The sequence below is a fragment of the Rhinoraja longicauda genome, chromosome 10 (genome assembly GCF_053455715.1).
Source record: "Rhinoraja longicauda isolate Sanriku21f chromosome 10, sRhiLon1.1, whole genome shotgun sequence".
NCBI lineage: Eukaryota > Metazoa > Chordata > Chondrichthyes > Rajiformes > Arhynchobatidae > Rhinoraja > Rhinoraja longicauda.
The window spans coordinates 60,478,208-60,498,448 of NC_135962.1; the positions used below are offsets into that span (position 1 = coordinate 60,478,208).

Genomic DNA, 20,241 nt, shown 5'->3' on the forward strand with positions numbered 1-20,241 from the left:
CTCGCCTACACCGGCCAACAATGTCCCAGCTACCCTAACCCACCTGCCTGCGCTTGGTCCATATCCCTCCAAACCTGTCCTATCCATGTACCTGTCCAACTGTTTCTTAAATGATAGGATAGTCCCATCCTCAACTACCTCCTCTGGCAGCTTGTTCCATACACCCACCATTTTCTGTGTGAAAAAGTTACCCCTCGGATTCCCATTAAATCTTTTCCCCTTCACCATGAACCTATGTCCTCTGGTCCTCGATTCCGCTACTCTGGGCAAGAGACTCTGTGCATCTACCCGATCTATTCCACTCATGATTTTGTACACTATAAGATCACCCCTCATCCTCCTGCGCTCCATGGAATAGAAACCCAGCCTACTCAACCTCTCCCTGGAGCTCACACCCTCTAGTCCTGGCAACATCCTCGTAAATCTTCTCTGAACCCTTTCAAGGCCATAGAATAGTAGGGCACTGGTACAAAGGGATTGGCCCATGGCTCCTTGTATATGTGTGTGTGTGTGTGTGTATATACAGTCTGAAGAAGGGTCTCGACCTGAAACGTCACCCATTCCTTCTCTCCAGAGATGCTGCCTGACCCGCTGAGTTACTCCAACTCATTGTGTCTATCTTTGGTTTAAACCAGCATCTGCAGTTCCTTATATATATATATTTCTGCATATAGAATATATATATATATATATATACTATATGCAGAAAGTGAATCCATATATCCCCTTTACTAGTGCCCTGCCCTAACCCCCTTTACCAATGTCATGCCTTAAATCTCTTTACTAGTACCCTGCCCTAACCCCCTTTACTAGTGCCTTGCCCTAACCCCCTTTACTAGTGCCCTGCCCTAACCCCCTTTACTAGTGCCCTGCCCTAACCCCCTTTACTAGTGCCCTGCCCTAACCCCCTTTACTAGTGCCCTGCCCTAACCCCCTTTACTAGTGCCCTGCCCTAAATCCCTTTACTAGTGCCCTGCCCTAACCCTCTTTACTAGTGCCCTGCCCTAACCCCCTTTACTAGTGCCCTGCCCTAACCCCCTTTACTAGTGCCCTGCCCTAACCCCCTTTACTAGTGCCCTGCCCTAACCCCCTTTACTAGTGCCCTGCCCTAACCCCCTTTACTAGTGCCCTGCCCTAACCCCCTTTACTAGTGCCCTGCCCTAACCCCCTTTACTAGTGCCCTGCCCTAACCCCCTTTACTAGTGCCCTGCCCTAACCCCCTTTACTAGTGCCCTGCCCTAAATCCCTTTACTAGTGCCCTGCCCTAACCCTCTTTACTAGTGCCCTGCCCTAACCCCCTTTATTAGTGCCCTGCCCTAACCCCCTTTACTAGTGCCCTGCCCTAACCCCCTTTACTAGTGCCCTACCCTAAATCCCTTTTCATTAGTGCCCATTAACTGTGGAGATAAGGATTTGAAGATAATCACCAGGACATTCTCGGGTCTGGAAGCAATGTGGGACTGAGTTCTTTGAAGCAGTGACTGATGAGGATAGGACAGTGGAAGTTACCCACATGCACTTTAGTCCTTGTCCACATGTGTGGCATTTGACACGGTCGCTCATGGTAGGCTGATCCAGAAGACGATGAAGGTAGATGGTGTCCACAGTGACTTGGTGTTTGGATTTGGAATTAGTTTGTCCCTCAGATGAAAGCGGGTGATAGTGTATGGCGTCAGTCTGGCTGGATGCCAGTGACCATCAGTCTGGCTGGATGCCAGTGACCAGTGGTGTTGCACAGTGCTGGGACTTCTGCTGTTTGTGACAACGATGAAAATGGAGATGTAGACACAAAATGCTAGAGTAACTCAGTGGGTCAGGCAGCATCTCAGGAGAGAAGGAATGGGTGACATTTCGGGTCGAGACCCAAAACATCACCCATTCCTTCTCTCCCGAGATGCTGCCTGACCCGCTGAGTTACTCCAGCATTTTGTGTCTACCTTCGATTTAAACCAGCATCTGCAGTTTTTTTCCTACACTATGGAAATGTAGATGGGTTGTTAGTTCGTTAGGGGAGGGCTACAATAAACAGATGGTTTCAGGAAGAGCCTCAGTAAACAGATATATTTGGGTAGATATACGGGATGTTCTCTAAGTTTGCAGACAACATCAGGGTTGTTATAGGTAGACACAAAATGCTGGAGTAACATGGGCATTGGACATGTTCTCATTCTTTAGGAAACGGGGTCCCCTCTTCCATTACAGATGAGGCTCTCACGAGGGTCTCCTCGATATCCCGCAGCTCCGCTCTTGCTCTCCCTCCCCCCATTCGTAACAAGGACAGAGTCTCCTTTGTCCTCACCTTCCGCCCCATCAGCTGTCGCATACAGCATATAATTCTCCAACACTTTCGCCGCCTCCAACGGGATCCCACTACTGGCCACATCTTCCCATCTCCACCCCTTTCTCCTTTCCGCAGAGACCATTCCCTCCAAAACTCCCTGGTCAACTCGTCCCTTCCCACCCAAACCACCCCATCCCCGGGCACTTTCCCCTGCAAACGCAGGAGATGCAACACGTGTCCCTTTACCTCCCCCCTCGACTCCATCCAAGGACCCAAACAGTCTTTCCAGGTGAGGCAGAGGTTCACCTGCACCTCCTCCAACCTCATCTACTGTGTCTGCTGCTCCAGTGGTCAACTTCTCTACATCGGCGAGACCAAACGCAGGCTCGGCGATCATTTCGCTGAACACCTCCGCTCAGTCCGCCTTAACCAACCTGATCTCCCAGTGGCTCAGCACTTCAACTCCCCCTCCCATTCCCAATCTGACCTTTCTGTCCTGGGCCTCCTCCATTGTCAGAGTGAGGCCCAGCACAAATTGGAGGAACAGCACCTCATATTTCGCTTGGGTAGTTTGCACCCCAACGGTATGAACATTGACTTCTCTAACTTCAGATAGTCCCTGCTTTCCCTCTCCATCCCCTCCCCATTCCCAGTTCTCCCACTAGTCTTCCTGTCTCCGACTACATTTTATCTTCGTCCCGCCCCCTCCCCTGACATCAGTCTGAAGAAGGGTCTCGACCCGAAACGTCACCCATTCCTTCTCTCCTGAGATACTGCCTGACTCGCTGAGTTACTTCATTATTTTGTGTCTACCTTCGATTTGAACCAGAATCTGCAGTTCTTTCCTACACATCAGGGTTGTTACAAAGAATACAGCGGGTATACATTAGCTACAGAAATGGGAGAAGAAACAATCATAGACTTGTCCCACCCCGGTCACTCCTCCCTCTCCCCGCTCCCGTCCAGCAGAAGGTGCAGAAGTTTGAAAGCGCGCACCACCAGACTCAGGAACAGCTTCTTCCCCTCTGTTATCAGGCTTCTGAACGGCCCTTACATAAGCTAGGGTACTGTCCGATTCACCTCTACCCCATTGCGGACATTGGACTTTGTCTGTGGAACTGATGCGCTACAATGCTGAGAACTATATTCTGTACTCTGTATCTCCCTTTGCTCTTGAATTTGACTTGATTAAGACAATTGAAAGCTCTTGACTCCCTCACCAGCACTGAATGAAGAAGTAGAAACAAGGATCTATAGGTTTACAAAAAAAGACACAAAGTGCTGGAGTAACTCAGCAGGTCAGGCAGCATCCCTGGAGAACGTGGACAGGTTCTGGTCGGGAACCTTCTTCAATCAAGATTATGTGCTCAATTTGTGGTTGTGTAGCCTGAGTGTGTGTCACCCATCCATGTTCGGCTGAGATGCTGCCTGAATAAGGCCATTCATAGAAACATAGAAACATAGAAAATAGGTGCAGGAGTAGGCCATTCGGCTCTTCGAGCCTGCACCGCCATTCAATATGATCATGGCTGATCATCCAGCTCAGTAGCCTTCTCTCCATACCCCCTGATCCCTTTAGCAAAAAGGGTCACATCTAACTCCCTCTTAAATATAGCCAATGAACTGGCCTCAACTACCTTCTGTGGCAGAGAATTCCACAGACTCACCACTCTCTGTGTGAAGAAATGTTTTCTCATCTCGGTCCTAAAAGACTTCCCCCTTATCCTTAAGCTGTGACCCCTGGTTCTGGACTCCCCCAACATCGAGAACAATCTTCCCGAATCTAGCCTCTCCAACCCATTAAGAATTTTATATGTTTCTATAAGATTCCCCCCTCAGTCTTCTAAATTCCAGCGAGTACAAGCCCAGTCAATCCTGTCTTTCCTCATATGCCAGTCCCGCCATCCCAGGGATTAATCTGGTGAACCTTCTCTGTACTCCCTCTAAGGCAAGAACGTCTTTCCTCAGGTTAGGAGACCAAAACTGCACACAATACTCCAGGTGCGGTCTCACCAAGGCCCTGTACAACTGTAGCAGAACCTCCCTGCTCCTATACTCAAATCCTCTTGCTATGAATGCCAACATACCATTCGCTTTCTTCACTGCCTGCTGCACCTGCATGCTTGCTTTCAATGACTGGTGCACCATGACACCCAGGTCACGTTGCACCTCCCCTTCTCCCAATCGGTCACCATTCAGGTAATATTCTGCTTTCCTGTTCTTGCCGCCAAAGTGGATAACCTCACATTTATCCACATTATATTGCATCTGCCATGCATTTGCCCACTCGCCTAATCTATCCAAGTCACTCTGCAGCCTCCTAGCATCCTCCTCGCAGCTAACACTGCCACCCAGCTTCGTGTCATCCGCAAACTTAGAGATGTTGCATTCAATTCCCTCGTCCAAATCATTAATATACACTGTAAATAACTGGGGTCCCAGCATTCGGCCCATTTAGTCTACTCCGCCATTCAATCATGGCTGATCTATCTCTACCTCCTAACCCCATTCTCCTGCCTTCTCCCCATAACATCTGACACACGTACTAATCAAGAATCTGTCAATCTCCGCCTTAAATATATCCGTTGACTTGGCCTCCACAGCCGTCAGTGGCAATGAACTCCACCGACCTAAAGATTGCAGAGACAGGAACACACGCAGCAAAGGTGGCAGGGAAGGGAGAACAACGTAAGATGATGATTTCAGCAAAGTTAATTCCCCCCTGCAGCAAAGGATAGGGATGTCTAGTTTAGTTTTAATTTGGTTTAGAGATACATCGTGGAAACAGGCCCTTTGGCCCACCGAGTCCTCACCGACCAGCGACCATTCCATACACTAGCACCAATCCTACACGAGGGACAATTTACAATTTTACCAAAACCAATTAACCTACAAACCCGCACGTCTTTGGAGTGTGGGGAGAAACCGGAACACCCGAAGAAAACCCACGCGGTCACTGGGAGAACGTACAAACTCCGTACAGACAGCACCCATAGTCAGGATGGAACCCGGGTCTCTGGCGCTGTGAGGCAGCAACTCTACAACTTGGACTTTGCAGCTGTATCTCACTGAGTCTCCCTTAAACCGCTCAAAGCTCGTGAGTTCAATTTAGTCGCTCCACACTCCCGCAGAACCTCGTCAGCCAAGCCAGACGAGAAACATTCACACTCAGCAGTGTTCTGCAGGCTGAAATCCTGGGGGACACACACGCACACACACACACGCACGCACACACGCACGCACACACACACACGCACGCACACACATGCACGCACACACACGCACGCACACACACACGTGCATGCACGCACGCACGCACGCACACACACGCACGCACGCACACACACACGTGCATGCACACACACACGCACGCACACACGCACGCACACACACGCACACACACACGTGCATGCACACACGCACGCACACACGCACGCACACACACGCACGCACACACACAAGCTGAGAGAGCAGAAATGAAAAGGACTTTGAAGTGCAAGTTTGGAACTGGGGATATTTTCTGTCTTTAACTTATGTTCAATTATTTATTACACACAGTGGTTGAACACTTAAAAAAAAGATCACCTTGCATATCTTTTATGTTCTTTTCAAAGTGACACAGATTAGATAGCTGTATTTTTGAAGTATATTGTAACACGCAAAAAACATGACAGGTAACTCACACATGAAGACAGCAACGGGATTTTGAAAAAACATATTAATTTTTCAAGATGCAAGTACCAGGCCAGGGCCAGCATCTGTTGCCACAGTCCTTCTGCTGAGGCTGCTGTGTTTTTTACGTTACTTTCCTTTAGGGACACAGCGCGGAAACAGGCCCTTCGTCCCACCGAGCCCCCCCCGACACACTAGGGACAATTAGCCTACAAAGCTGCACGTCTTTGGCATGTGGGCAGAAACCCGCACATGGGGAAAACCCACGCAGGTCTCGGGGAGAACATACAAACTCCGTACAGACAGCGCCCGTAGTCAGGGTCTGAGTCTCTGGTGCTGTGAGGCAGAAGCTCCACTGCTGTGCCACTCTGAATTCCCTTGAAGTTCTCTTAAAAGAATGCGCTGCTGGGGGCAGTGGTGGTGGCAGATGCAACAGTGGTTCACAGCTTTGTGGATGGGCAAGTGGATATGTGGGGAATGGAGGGGTATGGATCACCTGCAGGCAGAGTAATTCAACTTGACACCATGTCTGCTGCCACACACATTGTGGGCCAAAGGGGCTGTTCCGGTGGTTCCTATGTCATTTCAGAGCTGAAAGCACAGCTGCCAATGGCAGACGGACAAAATAGACAATAGACAATAGGTGCAGGAGGAGGCCATTCGGCCCTTCGAGCCTGCACAAGCCTTCTCCCCATACCCCCTGACTCTGCTACCCTTAAGAGCTCTATCTAGCTCTCAATAGACTATGTCCTATATTTTATTTCCCTTAAATCCCTGGTGATGATGAAAGCTATTGTTATTCTTGCGAAAAAAAGACACAAAGTTCTGGAGTAACTCAGCGGGATCAGGCAGCATATCTGGAGAACATGGATAGGTGACGTTTTGGGTTGGTTCCCTTCTTCTGAATAAGGGTTGCCTATCCATGTTCTCCAGAGATGTTGCCTGACCTGTTGAGCTACTCCAACAATCTTGTTTTGCTCAAGATTCCAGCATCCGCAGTTCCTTTTGTCTCTGGTTTTCTGAAGGTCTTCTAGACAATAGACAATAGGTGCAGGAGTAGGCCATTCAGCCCTTCGGGCCAGCACCGCCATTCAATGCGATCATGGCTGATCACTCTCAATCAGTACCCCGTTCCTGCCTTCTCCCCATACCCCCTCACTCCGCTATCCTTAAGAGCTCTATCCAGCTCTCTCTTGAAAGCATCCAACGAACTGGCCTCCACTGCCTTCTGAGGCAGAGAATTCCACAGATTTACAACTCTCTGACTGAAAAAGCTTTTCCTCATCTCCGTTCTAATTGGCCGACCCCTTATTCTTAAACTGGTTCTGGACTCCCCCAACATTGGGAACATGTTTCCTGCCTCTAATCCCTTAATAATCTTATATGTCATGAAGAAGCAGAATTTGAAGATCTAATCAACAGCTCAACTCTCAACCTGCGCATTGGAACATAGAACAGTACAGTATGGGGACAGGCCCTTCAGCCCACAATGTCTATGCCAAACACGATGTCAAGACCAGATCTTATCCGCCTGCACATGATCCATGCCCCTCTATTCTCTGCATATCCATGCGCCTGTCCAAACGTTTCAGAAACACCACTATCGTATCTGCCTCCACCTCCACCCCCAGTCACATGCTCCAGGCACCCACCACCCTGTGTAAAAAACGTGCCACGCACATCTATTTATATATTACCACAAATATCATCTTGTGCACATATAGATAATTTTAGGGCCACCTTACTCACCATCGCGTTTATACCGCCATTCGATGATGGCTGATCCAAGTCAGCGCAACCTTTGATGCAGTGCACAGACTCCCCATCACAGCTCTCACACATTAGTTTAGCAACGGATTAACAACAAGACTGTGGCAGGCTTTTGGTATTAACTTATTCCTTGCTCACACGCGCACACACGCGCACACCCAGACCTGCACGCACACACTATTATGCACATGCACTCACCTACACACACACGCGTGTGCACACATGCACGCACACAAAAGCACGCACTGCGCGTGCACATGTGTACGCACACATGTATGCACGGTCACTCGCACACACGCACGCACACACACACACATACCCGCGCACACACGCATGCGCACAAATGCACGCACACTAACGCACTCACGCACGCACACATGCACACACACGCACTCACATATGCACGCACGCACACACGCGCACACACACTCCCCTGCTACAGTAAGCTGTGTGTGAGTGAGCCGTCGGTGGTGCTGGTCACACCTACCTGCCTCGGCTTCCTCGGCAGCGATACACTCCTCGATGGACTCCCTCAGGCCCAGGCTGGCTGCTGTGGGGAGTGGGCCCAACAGACACGCAATGTTGGGGGGCTTGGGTGGAGGTTCCTGCTCCTTCTTCTTCTCTGCACTGTCCTTGTCCTTGTCCTGTGGTGGGTCTCCGTTCAGGAGATCGTCGTAGAGGTCCTTGTTGAGATGGTCGGCGACTGCAGCCAGCTCCTCATCCTCCCCATCCTCCTCCCCGAGAGAGGCCAACGAGACCCCATCATCCTGCCCGTCTGCAAGGCAACACCAGCACAGTTACAGGTAGGTACACCACTGACAACTGCAATGCAAACCAGTCTGAAGAAGGGTCTCGACCTGAAACATCACCTATCCATGTTCCCCACAGATGCTGCCTGACTCGCTGAGTTACTCCAGCACTTTGTGTCCTTTTGTGTATTACCCAGCATCTGTAGTTCATTGTTTCTTCAGACTCAGACTGCTCTATCTGCAGCAAAGAACTATCTGCTGGACATGTTTACATCTCAACCCCTTGAGCAGATTCCAGACTGTATATAAAATTAGGCATAGATTTAGATTTAGAGATACAGCGCAGAAACAGGCCCTTCGGCCCACCGAGTCCGCACCGACCAGCGATCCCCGCACATTAACACTATCCTACACACACTAGGGACAATTTTTACATTTACCCAGTCAATTAACCTACAAACCTGCACGTCTTTGGGGTTTGGGAGGAAACCCAAGATCTCGGAGAAAACCCACGCAGGTCACAGGGAGAACGTACAAACTCCGTACAGACAGCGCCCGTAGTCAGGATCGAACCTGAGTCTCCGGCGCTGCATTCGCTGTAAGGCAGCAACTCTACCGCTGCGCCACCGTGCCGCTTAGATGGGGTAGACAGTTGGAAGTTTTTCCCCAGGGTGGAGATATCAAAGACTGGAGGCCATGGCTTTAAGGTGAGAGGGGCAAAGTTTAAAGGAGATGTGGTGGGTGAGTTTAGTGAGCGAGTTTAGTTTATGGTCACTTGTACCGAGGAACAGTGAAAACCTTGCCATCCAGTCAGCAGAAAGACTTTACATGATTACAATCAACCATTCGCAGTGTGTAGATACATGATAAAGGGAATAAGGTGAATAACGTTTGGTGTAGTGGATAACGCTGCCTGGAATGTGTTGCCAGGGCTGGTGGTACAGGCAGCAGCAGAGACTTGGTGCTTAAGAGACTTTTAATTAAATTGGGCGGCGCGGTGGCGCAGCGGTAGAGTTGCTGCCTTACAGCGAATGCAGCGCCGGAGACTCAGGTTCGATCCTGACTACGGGCGCTGTCTGTGCGGAGTTTGTACGTTCTCCCCGTGACCTGCGTGGGTTTTCTCCGAGATCTTCGGTTTCCTCCCACCCTCCAAGGACGTACAGGTTTGTAGGTTAATTGGCTTGGTCAATGTAAAAATTGTCCCAAGTGGGTGTAGGATAGTGTTAATGTGCGGGGATCGCTGGTCGGCGCGGACCCGGTGGGCTGAAGGGCCTGTTTCCGCGCTGTATCTCTAAACTAAAAACTAAATTGACACGCAGTGTCTAGAGGGGTATGGATTATGTGAGGCAGATGAGTTGGTCTTGGCAACTTGTTCGGCACAGACATTGTGGGCCGAAGGGCCTATTGTTGTGCTGATCTATGTACTTCATAAAACACAGCTCACAAAAGATGGAAATGATACCAATACTGTGTGTTTCCACTGTGCCTGGTTACTTGGTAGCACAGTGGTGCAGCGGGTAGAGCCACAGCCTTAGAGCGCCAGAGACCCTGGTTCGATCCTGACCTCGGGTGCTGTCTGTGTGGAGTTTGCACGTTCTCCCTGTGACCGCGCGGGTCTCCTCCGGGTGCTCCGGTTTCCTCCCATATCCCAAAGACGTGCGGATTTATAGGTTAGGAAAAAAACTGCAGATGTTGGTTTAAATCAAAGGTAGACACAAAATGCCGTAGTAACTCAGCGGGTCAGGCAGCATCTCGGGAGAGAAGGAATGGGCAACGTTCCGGGTCGTCACCAGCGGCCATGTGCTCCCGCTCCACCAATGGCGGCCGCCAATGGCGTACTGGCACCTCTTTATCAACAGTAAAAGCACTGGAGAGAAGTGCGTCCTGAGATCATATCATAAGTGATAGGAGCAGAATTAGGCCATTCGGCCCATCAAGTTTACTCCACCATTCACCATGGCTGATCCATCTCTCCCTCCTAACTCCATTCTCCTGCCTTCTCCCCATATCCTCTGACACCTGTACTAATTAAGAATCTATCTATCTATGCCTTAAATATATCCACTGACTTGGCCTCCACAGCCTTCTGTGGCAAAGAATTCCACAGATTCACCACCCTCTGACTAAAGAAATTACTCCCCATCTCCTTCCTAAAAGAACGTCCTTTAATTGTGAGGCTGTGCCCTCTGGTCCTAGACTCTCCCACTAGTGGAAACATCCTCTCCACATCCACTCTATTCAGGCCTTTCACTATTCTGTACGTTTCAATGAGGTCCCCCCTCATTCTTCTAAACTCCAGTGAGTACAGGCCCAGTGTCATATGTTAAACTACTCATTCCTGTGAAAGGGGGTGAAGAGGAGAAACCTAGACCCATGCTTAATTCTTTGCAGCTCTGCTAACACAGAGACCACACAGTATTGGACCCTGGCACAGCAGAGAACTCACCCACTCGACACACGTCTGCAGCATCTCTCAGTTGCAGCTGAGATCAAAGCCATTCTCCAGAGAGTTCGGCTCACCATGCAGGCAGAATCATTGCACCATTTTTCTTTGCTTTGATGTCATTTTGCTTAAAGCAGTGCAAGCTAAGAGTACTATCAGTCTGAAACAGGGCCCGACCCAGAATGTCACCTATCCATGTTCTCCACAGATGCTGCCTGACCCGCTGAGTTACTCCAGCACTTTGTGTCCTTTTGTGTATTAGCCAGCATCTGCAGTTCCTTGTTTCTACAGACTGAGACTGCTTTATCCTCAGCAAAGAACTATCCGGTGGACATTTTTACATCTCAACCCTTTGAGCAGATTACAGACTGTATATAACATTAGGAGAGGCATAGATAGGGTAGACAGTTGGAACCTTTTCCCTAGGTGGCTCTCGACCCGAAACGTCACCCATTCCTTCTCTCCCGAGATGCTGCCTGTCCCGCTGAGTTACTCCAGCATTTTGTGTCTACCTTCGATTTAAACCAACATCTGCAGTTTTCTTTCCTAACCTACAAACCCGTACATCTTTGGAATGTGGGAGGAAACCAGAGCACCCGGAGGAAACCCACGCGGTCACAGGGAGAACGTGCAAACTCCACGCATACAGCACCCATGGTCAGGATCGAACCAGGATCTACACCTTTTCCCAGGGTTTTCCTTGTTAAACCAGCATCTGAAGCTCCTTGTTTCTACAAGTAAAGAGTAATCGCTACTGACTGCGGGAGCCAGGTAGTGAACACAACGCACAAAACACACAGCCCTGTGGATTCAGCGTGTCCGTGGGGAGCCACACACCCCCTTTACAACTGGTTGTTCATCCATTCTACAGCTGTCAGCTACACCTACCTGTCAAAGGACTTTAATTACACCTCTTGTCTTACACAGGTATATTCCTCTCATGGAGCAAGGCTGTTTCATTGACAATTCCAAGCAGGGAATCTGAACAGAAAGATAAACCGGAGACTCTGCAGAAGCTGGAATCTTGGGAGTGCTGGGGGAACAGTGCGTCAGGCAGCATCTGTGGAGGAAAAGGGCAGGCCACGTTTCGGCTCAGGACACCTTTTTTCAGATTGTCTCTGAAGATTTCCAGGATTTTGGTTGCCAGAGGTGTAAGAGAAATAAATCAAAGGGTCAGAAGGGGAGTCTAAAGAAGGGTCTCGACCCGAAATGTCACGCATTCCTTCTCTCCAGAGATCAGTCTATTCGTCTATTAGTCTACTATCAGTCTGAATCAGGGCCCGACCCAGAACGTCACCTATCCATGTTCTCCACAGATGCAGCCTGGCCCGCTGAGTTACTCCAACATTTTGTGTCTATGACAATAGACAATAGACAATAGACAATAGGTGCAGGAATAGGCCATTCAGCCCTTCGAGCCAGCACCGCCATTCAATGCGATCATGGCTGATCACTCTCAATCAGTACCCCATTCCTGCCTTCTCCCCATACCCCCTCACTCCGCTATCCTTAAGAGCTCTATCCAGCTCTCTCTTGAAAGCATCCAACGAACTGGCCTCCACTGCCTTCTGAGGCAGAGAATTCCACACCTTCACCACTCTCTGACTGAAAAAGTTCTTCCTCATCTCCGTTCTAAATGGGTACCCCTTATTCTTAAACTGTGGCCCCTTGTTCTGGACTCCCCCAACATTGGGAACATGTTTCCTGCCTCTAATGTGTCCAATCCCCTAATTATCTTATATGTTTCAATAAGATCCCCCCTCATCCTTCTAAATTCCAGTGTATACAAGCCCAATCGCTCCAGCCTTTCCACATACGACAGTCCCGCCATTCCGGGAATTAACCTAGTGAACCTACGCTGCACGCCCTCCATAGCAAGAATATCCTTCCTCAAATTTGGAGACCAAAACTGCACACAGTACTCCAGGTGCGGTCTCACCAGGGCCCGGTACAACTGTAGAAGGACCTCTTTGCTCCTATACTCAACTCTTCTTGTTACGAAGGCCAACATTCCATTGGCTTTCTTCACTGCCTGCTGTACCTGCATGCTTCCTTTCAGTGACTGATGCACTAGGACACCCAGATCTCGTTGAACTCCCGCTCCTCCTAACTTGACACCATTCAGATAATAATCTGCCTTTCTATTCTTACTTCCAAAGTGAATAACCTCACACTTATCTACATTAAACTGCATCTGCCATGTATCCGCCCACTCACACAACCTGTCCAAGTCACCCTGCAGCCTTATTGCATCTTCCTCACAATTCACACTACCCCCCAGCTTAGTATCATCTGCAAATTTGCTAATGGTACTTTTAATCCCTTCATCTAAGACATTAATGTATATCGTAAATAGCTGGGGTCCCAGCACCGAACCTTGCGGTACCCCACTGGTCACTGCCTGCCATTCCGAAAGGGACCCATTTATTCCCACTCTTTGCTTTCTGTCTGTCAACCAATTTTCTATCCATGTCAGTACCCTACCCCCAATACCATGTGCTCTAATTTTGCCCACTAATCTCCTATGTGGGACCTTGTCGAAGGCTTTCTGAAAGTCGAGGTACACCACATCCACTGACTCTCCCCTGTCAATTTTCCTAGTTCCTAGTTCCTAGTTACATCCTTTCGATTTAAACCAGCACCTGCAGTTTTTTCCTGCACATAAGGAACTGCAGATGCTGGTTTATGTTTAAAAAAAAAGAAAAGTGCTGGAGTAACTCAGCAGGTGAGGGAGCATGGAGGAGACGGCTGGAGGCCCTGCAGCAACCTGGGGCTCGCCTGGATCGGGCCCCGCTCCAGGAGACACAACGCACGCACCCGACTGGACTTTGCAAATGCGACAAAGCCTGGCCACTCTTGCATGCGGGCTCAGTGGACTATCTCTGTGGTCTTTGTACAAATGGGGAATTGTTCCCAGGTATGGCAACACTTTACTGAATCAGGGTTAAGGTTAGTTTAGGTTATTTACTGTACAATGCAAAAAGGAATTGCACTGTACATATGTACATTTGGGTTGCCAACTATCTCACTCCCAAATACTGGACTAGGTGACGTCACTGCCCCGCGCCCCATGTGACCTCACCCAGCCAGCGGCCACATGCTCCCGCTCCACCAATGGCGGCTGCCCGGGCTGGGAGGCGGGTTGCTATGCAACCTCTGTTAGGCGGCGCCTGGTCCTCCGGGCCTACACTGTCCGGACCTACACTGTCCGGACCTACACTGTCCGGACCTACACTGTCCGAGCCTACAGTGTCCGGGCCTACAGCGCCTCCCGGGCCTACAGCGCCCCCCCCTCCCCCGGGCCTAATACGGGACAAGGGCTGTCCCGTACGGGACAAACCAATTTAGCCCAATATATGGGATGTCCCGGCTAATACGGGACGAATGGCAACCCTATGTACATGTGATAATAAAGAAGCATTGACCATTGGCAGGGACCATGTTATTGTGGCTGTCATTACCACCGAGTTACACAGTGCGCTCTGCTGCCTGTGATGAACACACAGTTGTGTACACACCTCTCTTAGCATACGTCGCGTACACTCCTCGGTATCGTGGACGCATGATTTCCAGTTCTGTCTCAATCTCATCCTGGTAACTGTTTATTTCACCTGCAAAAATGACAAAAATCATGTTATAAATGTCACCCCATTGGTATTGGTGTCGATATTGATTATTGTCACGTGTACTGAGATACAGTGACAAACACTGACCAGTCAAATCAAACTCATAAGGTCATGTGATAGGAGCAAAATTAGGCCATTCAGCCCATTACGTCTACTCTGCCATTCAATCATGGCTGATCTGTCTCTCGCTCCTAACCCCATTCTCCTGCCTTTCCCCAGAACCCCTGACACCCTGATACTTTGCACGGGTACATTCAGGACAGACACAAGTGCAGCAAAACATACTATATATGGTGCTTCATAGGTTCAAAGTGAAGGGGCCAGATTTAATCGGAATCTGAGGGGTAACTTTTTGTCTGGATTTGAGATAATAATAACTTACCGGGTGGTGGGTGTGTGGAACAAACTGCCAGAGGAGGTAGTTGAGGCTGGGACTATCCCAACATTTAAGAAACAGTTAGACAAGTACATGGTTAGGGCAGGTTTGGGGGGGATATGGACCAAGTGCAGGCAGGTGGGTTAGGGTAGCTGGGACATTGTTGGCCGGTGTGGGCAGGTTGGGCTAGAGGGACCTGTTTCCACACTGTATCACTCTGTGACTCTATGAATACAATCACGTTGCACAGAATTAGTGCAGAGAATTAGTGCAGAGAAAAATACCAGAGTGCAGAATATAGTGTTTTCGGGTTACAGTTATGGAGAAAGTGCAGAGTGCAAAATGCCATGTGGTCATTGGGGTAGGTTGGAAGATCAGGTTGGAAGATTCTGGGAAGAATCCATTGCTGAGCAGCCTTGATATTCAATACTTTGAAGTGGGAAGGGAGGGTTGGAGCACGCAAGTTGATGAGAGACGGAGAAGACCAGAGAGAGAATGTGTGAGATCAAAAGAGGGAGAAAAAGAGAAAGTACGGATGAACAAGAAAAGTTTAGATACCTTCAATATCTTCCAGTTTTTTGGATAGTTCTTGTTCCAACTGAAATGACAATAACAAATACATTAAAAAAATATAATAGTCAGGTCCTTTTGCAAATAATTTGCAATCAACATACAATGCATTCTAGCAGTCATTCAGCAGTGCTGAGGGGCACTTACATTAGCAAAAACATTATGACCTGATGAGCCAAAACATTATGACCACCTGCCTAATATGCTGTTGGTCCTCCGTGTGCAGCCCCATACACAGCAGGGTGCGATGCACTGTGTATTGTGACACAGTCCTCCCGTGACCACCATTAACATTTTCTGTGACTTGTGTCACAGTCGACCTTCTGTCGGTTCGAACCAGACGGGATAGCCTTCGTTGCCCTCGCGCATCGATGAGCCTTGGGCGCCCAACACCCTGTCTGTCGCCGGTTTGTGGTTTGCCCCTCCTCGGACCACTGTCCGTCGGTTCTCACCACTGCTGACCGGGAGCACCCCACAAGCCTTGCCGTTTCAGAGATGCTCTGACCCAGTCGTCTGGCCATAATAATTTGGCCCTTGTCAAAGTCGCTCAGGTCTTTACTCCTGCCCATTTCTCCTGCATCCAACACATCAACTTCAAGAACTGACTGTTCACTTGCTGCCTAATATATCCCTCCCCTTGACAGGTGCCATTGTAACAAGATAATCAATGTTATTCACCGCCTATCAGTGGTCATAATGTTTTGGCTGATCGGTGTAGATCTCTGAGGCATGATCACAGCTTGAAACCCATCATAAATGCTAAAAGGGTTGGGAATTGGAGGGCCCAATTTTCAAAGAAGCAGAAAAATGAAGGGTAAGTTATTATTATCACAAATCCAGACAAAAAGGAACTGCAGATGCTGGAACCTTCAGCAAAACACCAAGTGCTGGAGGAATTCAGCAGGTCAGGCAGCATTTGCGGAGGACATGGACAGACAACCTTTTGAGTCAGGACCCTTCTCTTCAGTTCAGTCTCCACCGATCTGAAGAAAGGCCCTGACTCGAAACGCCGTCCGTCCTTTCCTTCTGTCGATGTCTCTAGATTGTGGATGATCAGCCATGATCATGGCGGTGCTGGCTCGAAGGGCCAAATGGCCTCCTCCTGCACCTATATATTTTCTGTGTTTCGATGTTGCCTGACTCGCTGAGCTCCAGCACCTGGTGTTTTGTTCATGATCTTGAATGTATGGCCTTGAAAGTGGGGAGAGGAAGCGGCTTCTATCTCACGTTTCATCAGGGGGAAGGGAAGTGCTGACAGTGGGGAAGCATCTGCCCAGGGAGGTGGCGAAGGTGCAGGGCATGGCGGTGATCTGGATGGGCCGCTGTCGGAGCCCGCAGAGATGGCCATGACCCGCTTTCCTGCGGCACAATGCCGGGGGTTCAAGTGGTCAGGGCTTCCTGTCGGGGTCTCGGTGCAATGAGGCCCCTGGGAAGGCCTGGTGTTGATGCAGAGTGTGAGGCAGGAAGACCCTGCTCCTGTCCGCCACAAGGTACAGAAGCCTGAAAGCACGCACCACCAGACTCAGGAACAGCTTCTCCCCCTCTGTTATCAGGCTTCTGAACGGTCCTTCCATAAGCTCGGGTACTGTCCGATTCACCTCTACCCCATTGCGGACATTGGACTTTGTCTGTGGAACTGATGCGCTACAATGCTGAGAACTATATTCTGCACTCTGTATCTCCCCCTTTTCTCCACCTACTGTACCTGAGCTTGGTGGTTGTATTTATGTAGGGTTTTATCTGATCTGATTGGATAACATGCAGAACAAAGCTTTCCACTGCCCTGGCCCTTCCCCATGGATTGTCAACTGTCGTGGTGGAGAAGCTTGTGTGGTCCTGAGATCCTGAGAGCGATGCCGTCTGGAGCTACGCTCCTGGTAGGGTCACCCATGGCGGTAAGGTCGAGGGGGAGGTCCCTGACAAAGAGCAATCCAACCAAGACCTCAACGGTGGAACAGGCGAAGGGAGGATGACGGCTGACTTTAGTGGAGCGTCACAACGGCTGGGAAGGCGGATGGATGAAGGCTGCAGCAGAAAAGGGTCCCCGGTCGTCTTGGACTCCATGCCACTGGATCCTGACCCAGATCTGTCAAGGACCGTGTGGTGACTGTCTGTGCACCAGTCTCCCCACGTTAAACAAAGTCACGCACAGGCGTCCGACCCTATGGAGAGGACAGTCACACTCGCTTCCAGTGACCGCCGATGATGTCGTGTGACAAGAATAAACCTAAACCTAAACATCGTTTCCCTTAATATACAAAGATGTCCATCTTCACCACAGCAGCTGAGCCTCTGCAGCCTCTTGAGAAGAGAATTCCACATATTTATGGTCCTCCAGTGAAGATGCATTCTTCTCATGTCTATCCTGAACGGCTCATCCCTTAATCTCTCCCCTCCCTGTCCAGTCCGATAAGAATTTGGAGACACAAGGAACTGCACATGCTAGAACACACAGTGCAGCACAGTGGTAGAGCTTCTGCCTCACAGCGCCAGGGACCCGGGTTCCATCCTGACTACAGGTGCTGTCTGTACCGAGTTTGTACCTTCTCCCCGTGACCGCGTGGGTCTTCTCTGGGTGCTCCGATTTCAATAGACAATAGACAATAGGTGCAGGAGTAGGCCATTCGGCCCTTCGAGCCAGCACCGCCATTCAATGTGATCATGGCTGATCATTCTCAATCAGTACCCCGTTCCTGCCTTCTCCCCATACCCCCTGACTCCGCTATCCTTAAGAGCTCTATATAGCTCACTCTTGAATGTCCATCTTCACAAACTCCAAAGACGTGCAGGTTTGTAGGTTAATTGGCTTCTGTAAATCATAAAATGTCCCTAGTGTGTGGGATACTGCTCGTGTAGGGGGTGATCACTGTTTGCTGAGAACTCAGTGGGCCGAAGGGCCTGTTAAAAGTGCAAAGAAATGTCATTGCATCTACCCTGTCAAGTCCAATAAGAATATGGACACACAAGGAACTGCAGATGCTGGAGGAACTCAGCGGGTCAGGCAGCTTCTCTGGAGGACATAGATATGCATCTCAATCTAAAACATTGTCTATCCGATAAGACTTTTGTACGTTTCAATGAGATCACCTTTCATCCTTCACAAACCAAGGAAATTCAGCCCCCTTCAGCTTAAGCTCTCCTCTTACGACAGTTACCCCAAACCACCTCCAGTTTCTCTGAGATCAATGTTTGTGCCACTTTCTCCAGTGGTTAATTACTCAATGTCTGACTTACCTGCTGCAGTCGAACCTTTCTCTTCCCGGCTGTGAATGAAGGCGGGTCACACTCCTGTTCCAAATCGATCTTCATAAACTCGTCAATCGTTAACTGACTGGTCGGTGTCTCTTCAAACTCGTTCAGCCTAGAGCAGAAGTCAAAGAAGTTCAGCTAAATTGTTGAAGTGAATCACATCTGCACCGAAACGTCACCCATTCCATCTCTCCAGAGATGCTGCCTGACCCGCTGAGTTACTCCAGCATTTTGTGATACCTTCGATTTGTGCCAACATCCGCAGTTATTTTCCTGCACATCTACACACATTGTACCGAAACATGCACAACTTGGTTTGGGAACAGATCTGACCAAGAGCATAAGAAATTGCAGGGAATTGTGGATGTAGCCCAGTCCGTTACACAGACCCGTCTCCCCACCATCGACCCCATCTACACTTCACGCTGCCTCGGGAAAGCAGCCAACACAAACAAAGACTTGTCCGTGTCCCACCCCGGTCACTCCTCCTTCTCCCCGCTCCCGTCCAGCAGAAGGCACAGAAGCTTGAAAGCGCGCACCACCAGACTCAGGAACAACTTTTCCCCCTCTGTTATCAGGCTTCTGAACAGTCCTTCCATAAGCCAGGGTACTGTCCGATTCACCTCTACCCCATTGCGGACATTGGACTTTGTCTACGGAACTGATGTGCTGGAATCTTGAGCAAAAAATGTCACACAAGAGACTACTGGAATTGTGAGCAAAAAATAAAGTGATGGAGGAAGTCAGCAAAGCAGAGCAAATGTCCTCTTTATCACTCTGTGTGCTTGTGTACAACTCCACTTCCAAGAAGTTATGGACTTGCATCCCCAAGATTCCTCTGTACATGAATGCAGTGGGCAGCATGGTGGCGCAGCGGTAGAGTTGCTGCCTCACAGCGCCAGGGACCTGGGTTCCATCCTGACTGTAGGTGCTGTCATATGGAGTTTTTACGTGAACTGCGTGGGTTTCCCCTGGGATCTCCGGTTTCCTCCCGCACTTCAAAGATGTACAGGTTGAGGGCTAATTGGCTTTGGTAAAGTAGTACATTATCTGTAGTGTGTGTAGGATAGTGTTGGTGTGCTGGGATCACTGGTTTGCAAGGACTTGGTGGGCTGAAGGCCTTGTTTCCACGCTGTATCTATGAACTAAAACTAAAGGCCTTACCGTGAACTATGGTATTTGATCTTCCAAGTCCACCTTGCATTTGATCTTCCAAGTGCAACTCTTCACACCTGTTTGGTCTAAACTCCATCTGCCATTCCCCTGGCCATTTCTGTAGCTGATCTATATCCTGCTGCATACTTAGTTTAGAGATACAGCGCGGAAACAGGCCCTTCAGCCCACTGAGTCCGGACCGACCAGCGATCCCCGCACACTAACACTATCCTACACCCACTAGGGACAATTTACAATTATACCAAGTATACAAACCCAAGCCAATTAACCTACAAACCTGCGCGTCTTTGGAGTGTGGGAGGAACTGGAGTTCTCGGAGAAAACCCACT

At 49.5% G+C, this 20,241-nt stretch overlaps 1 protein-coding gene across 2 annotated transcripts in view; it reads right to left on the bottom strand.

The window, feature by feature from the left end:
• Nucleotides 1-20,241, bottom strand: part of brf1b (BRF1 general transcription factor IIIB subunit b) — a 308,241-nt gene that overhangs the window by 79,361 nt on the left and 208,639 nt on the right. For both annotated transcript variants that reach the window (XM_078406970.1, XM_078406969.1), the window contains exons 8-11: nucleotides 18,722-18,848; nucleotides 15,476-15,515; nucleotides 14,434-14,526; nucleotides 8,211-8,498 (exon numbers count right to left, since the gene is read on the bottom strand). In XM_078406970.1, coding sequence (XP_078263096.1) covers nucleotides 8,211-8,498; nucleotides 14,434-14,526; nucleotides 15,476-15,515; nucleotides 18,722-18,848 — 548 coding nt within the window. The remainder of the gene's footprint in view (nucleotides 1-8,210; nucleotides 8,499-14,433; nucleotides 14,527-15,475; nucleotides 15,516-18,721; nucleotides 18,849-20,241) is intronic.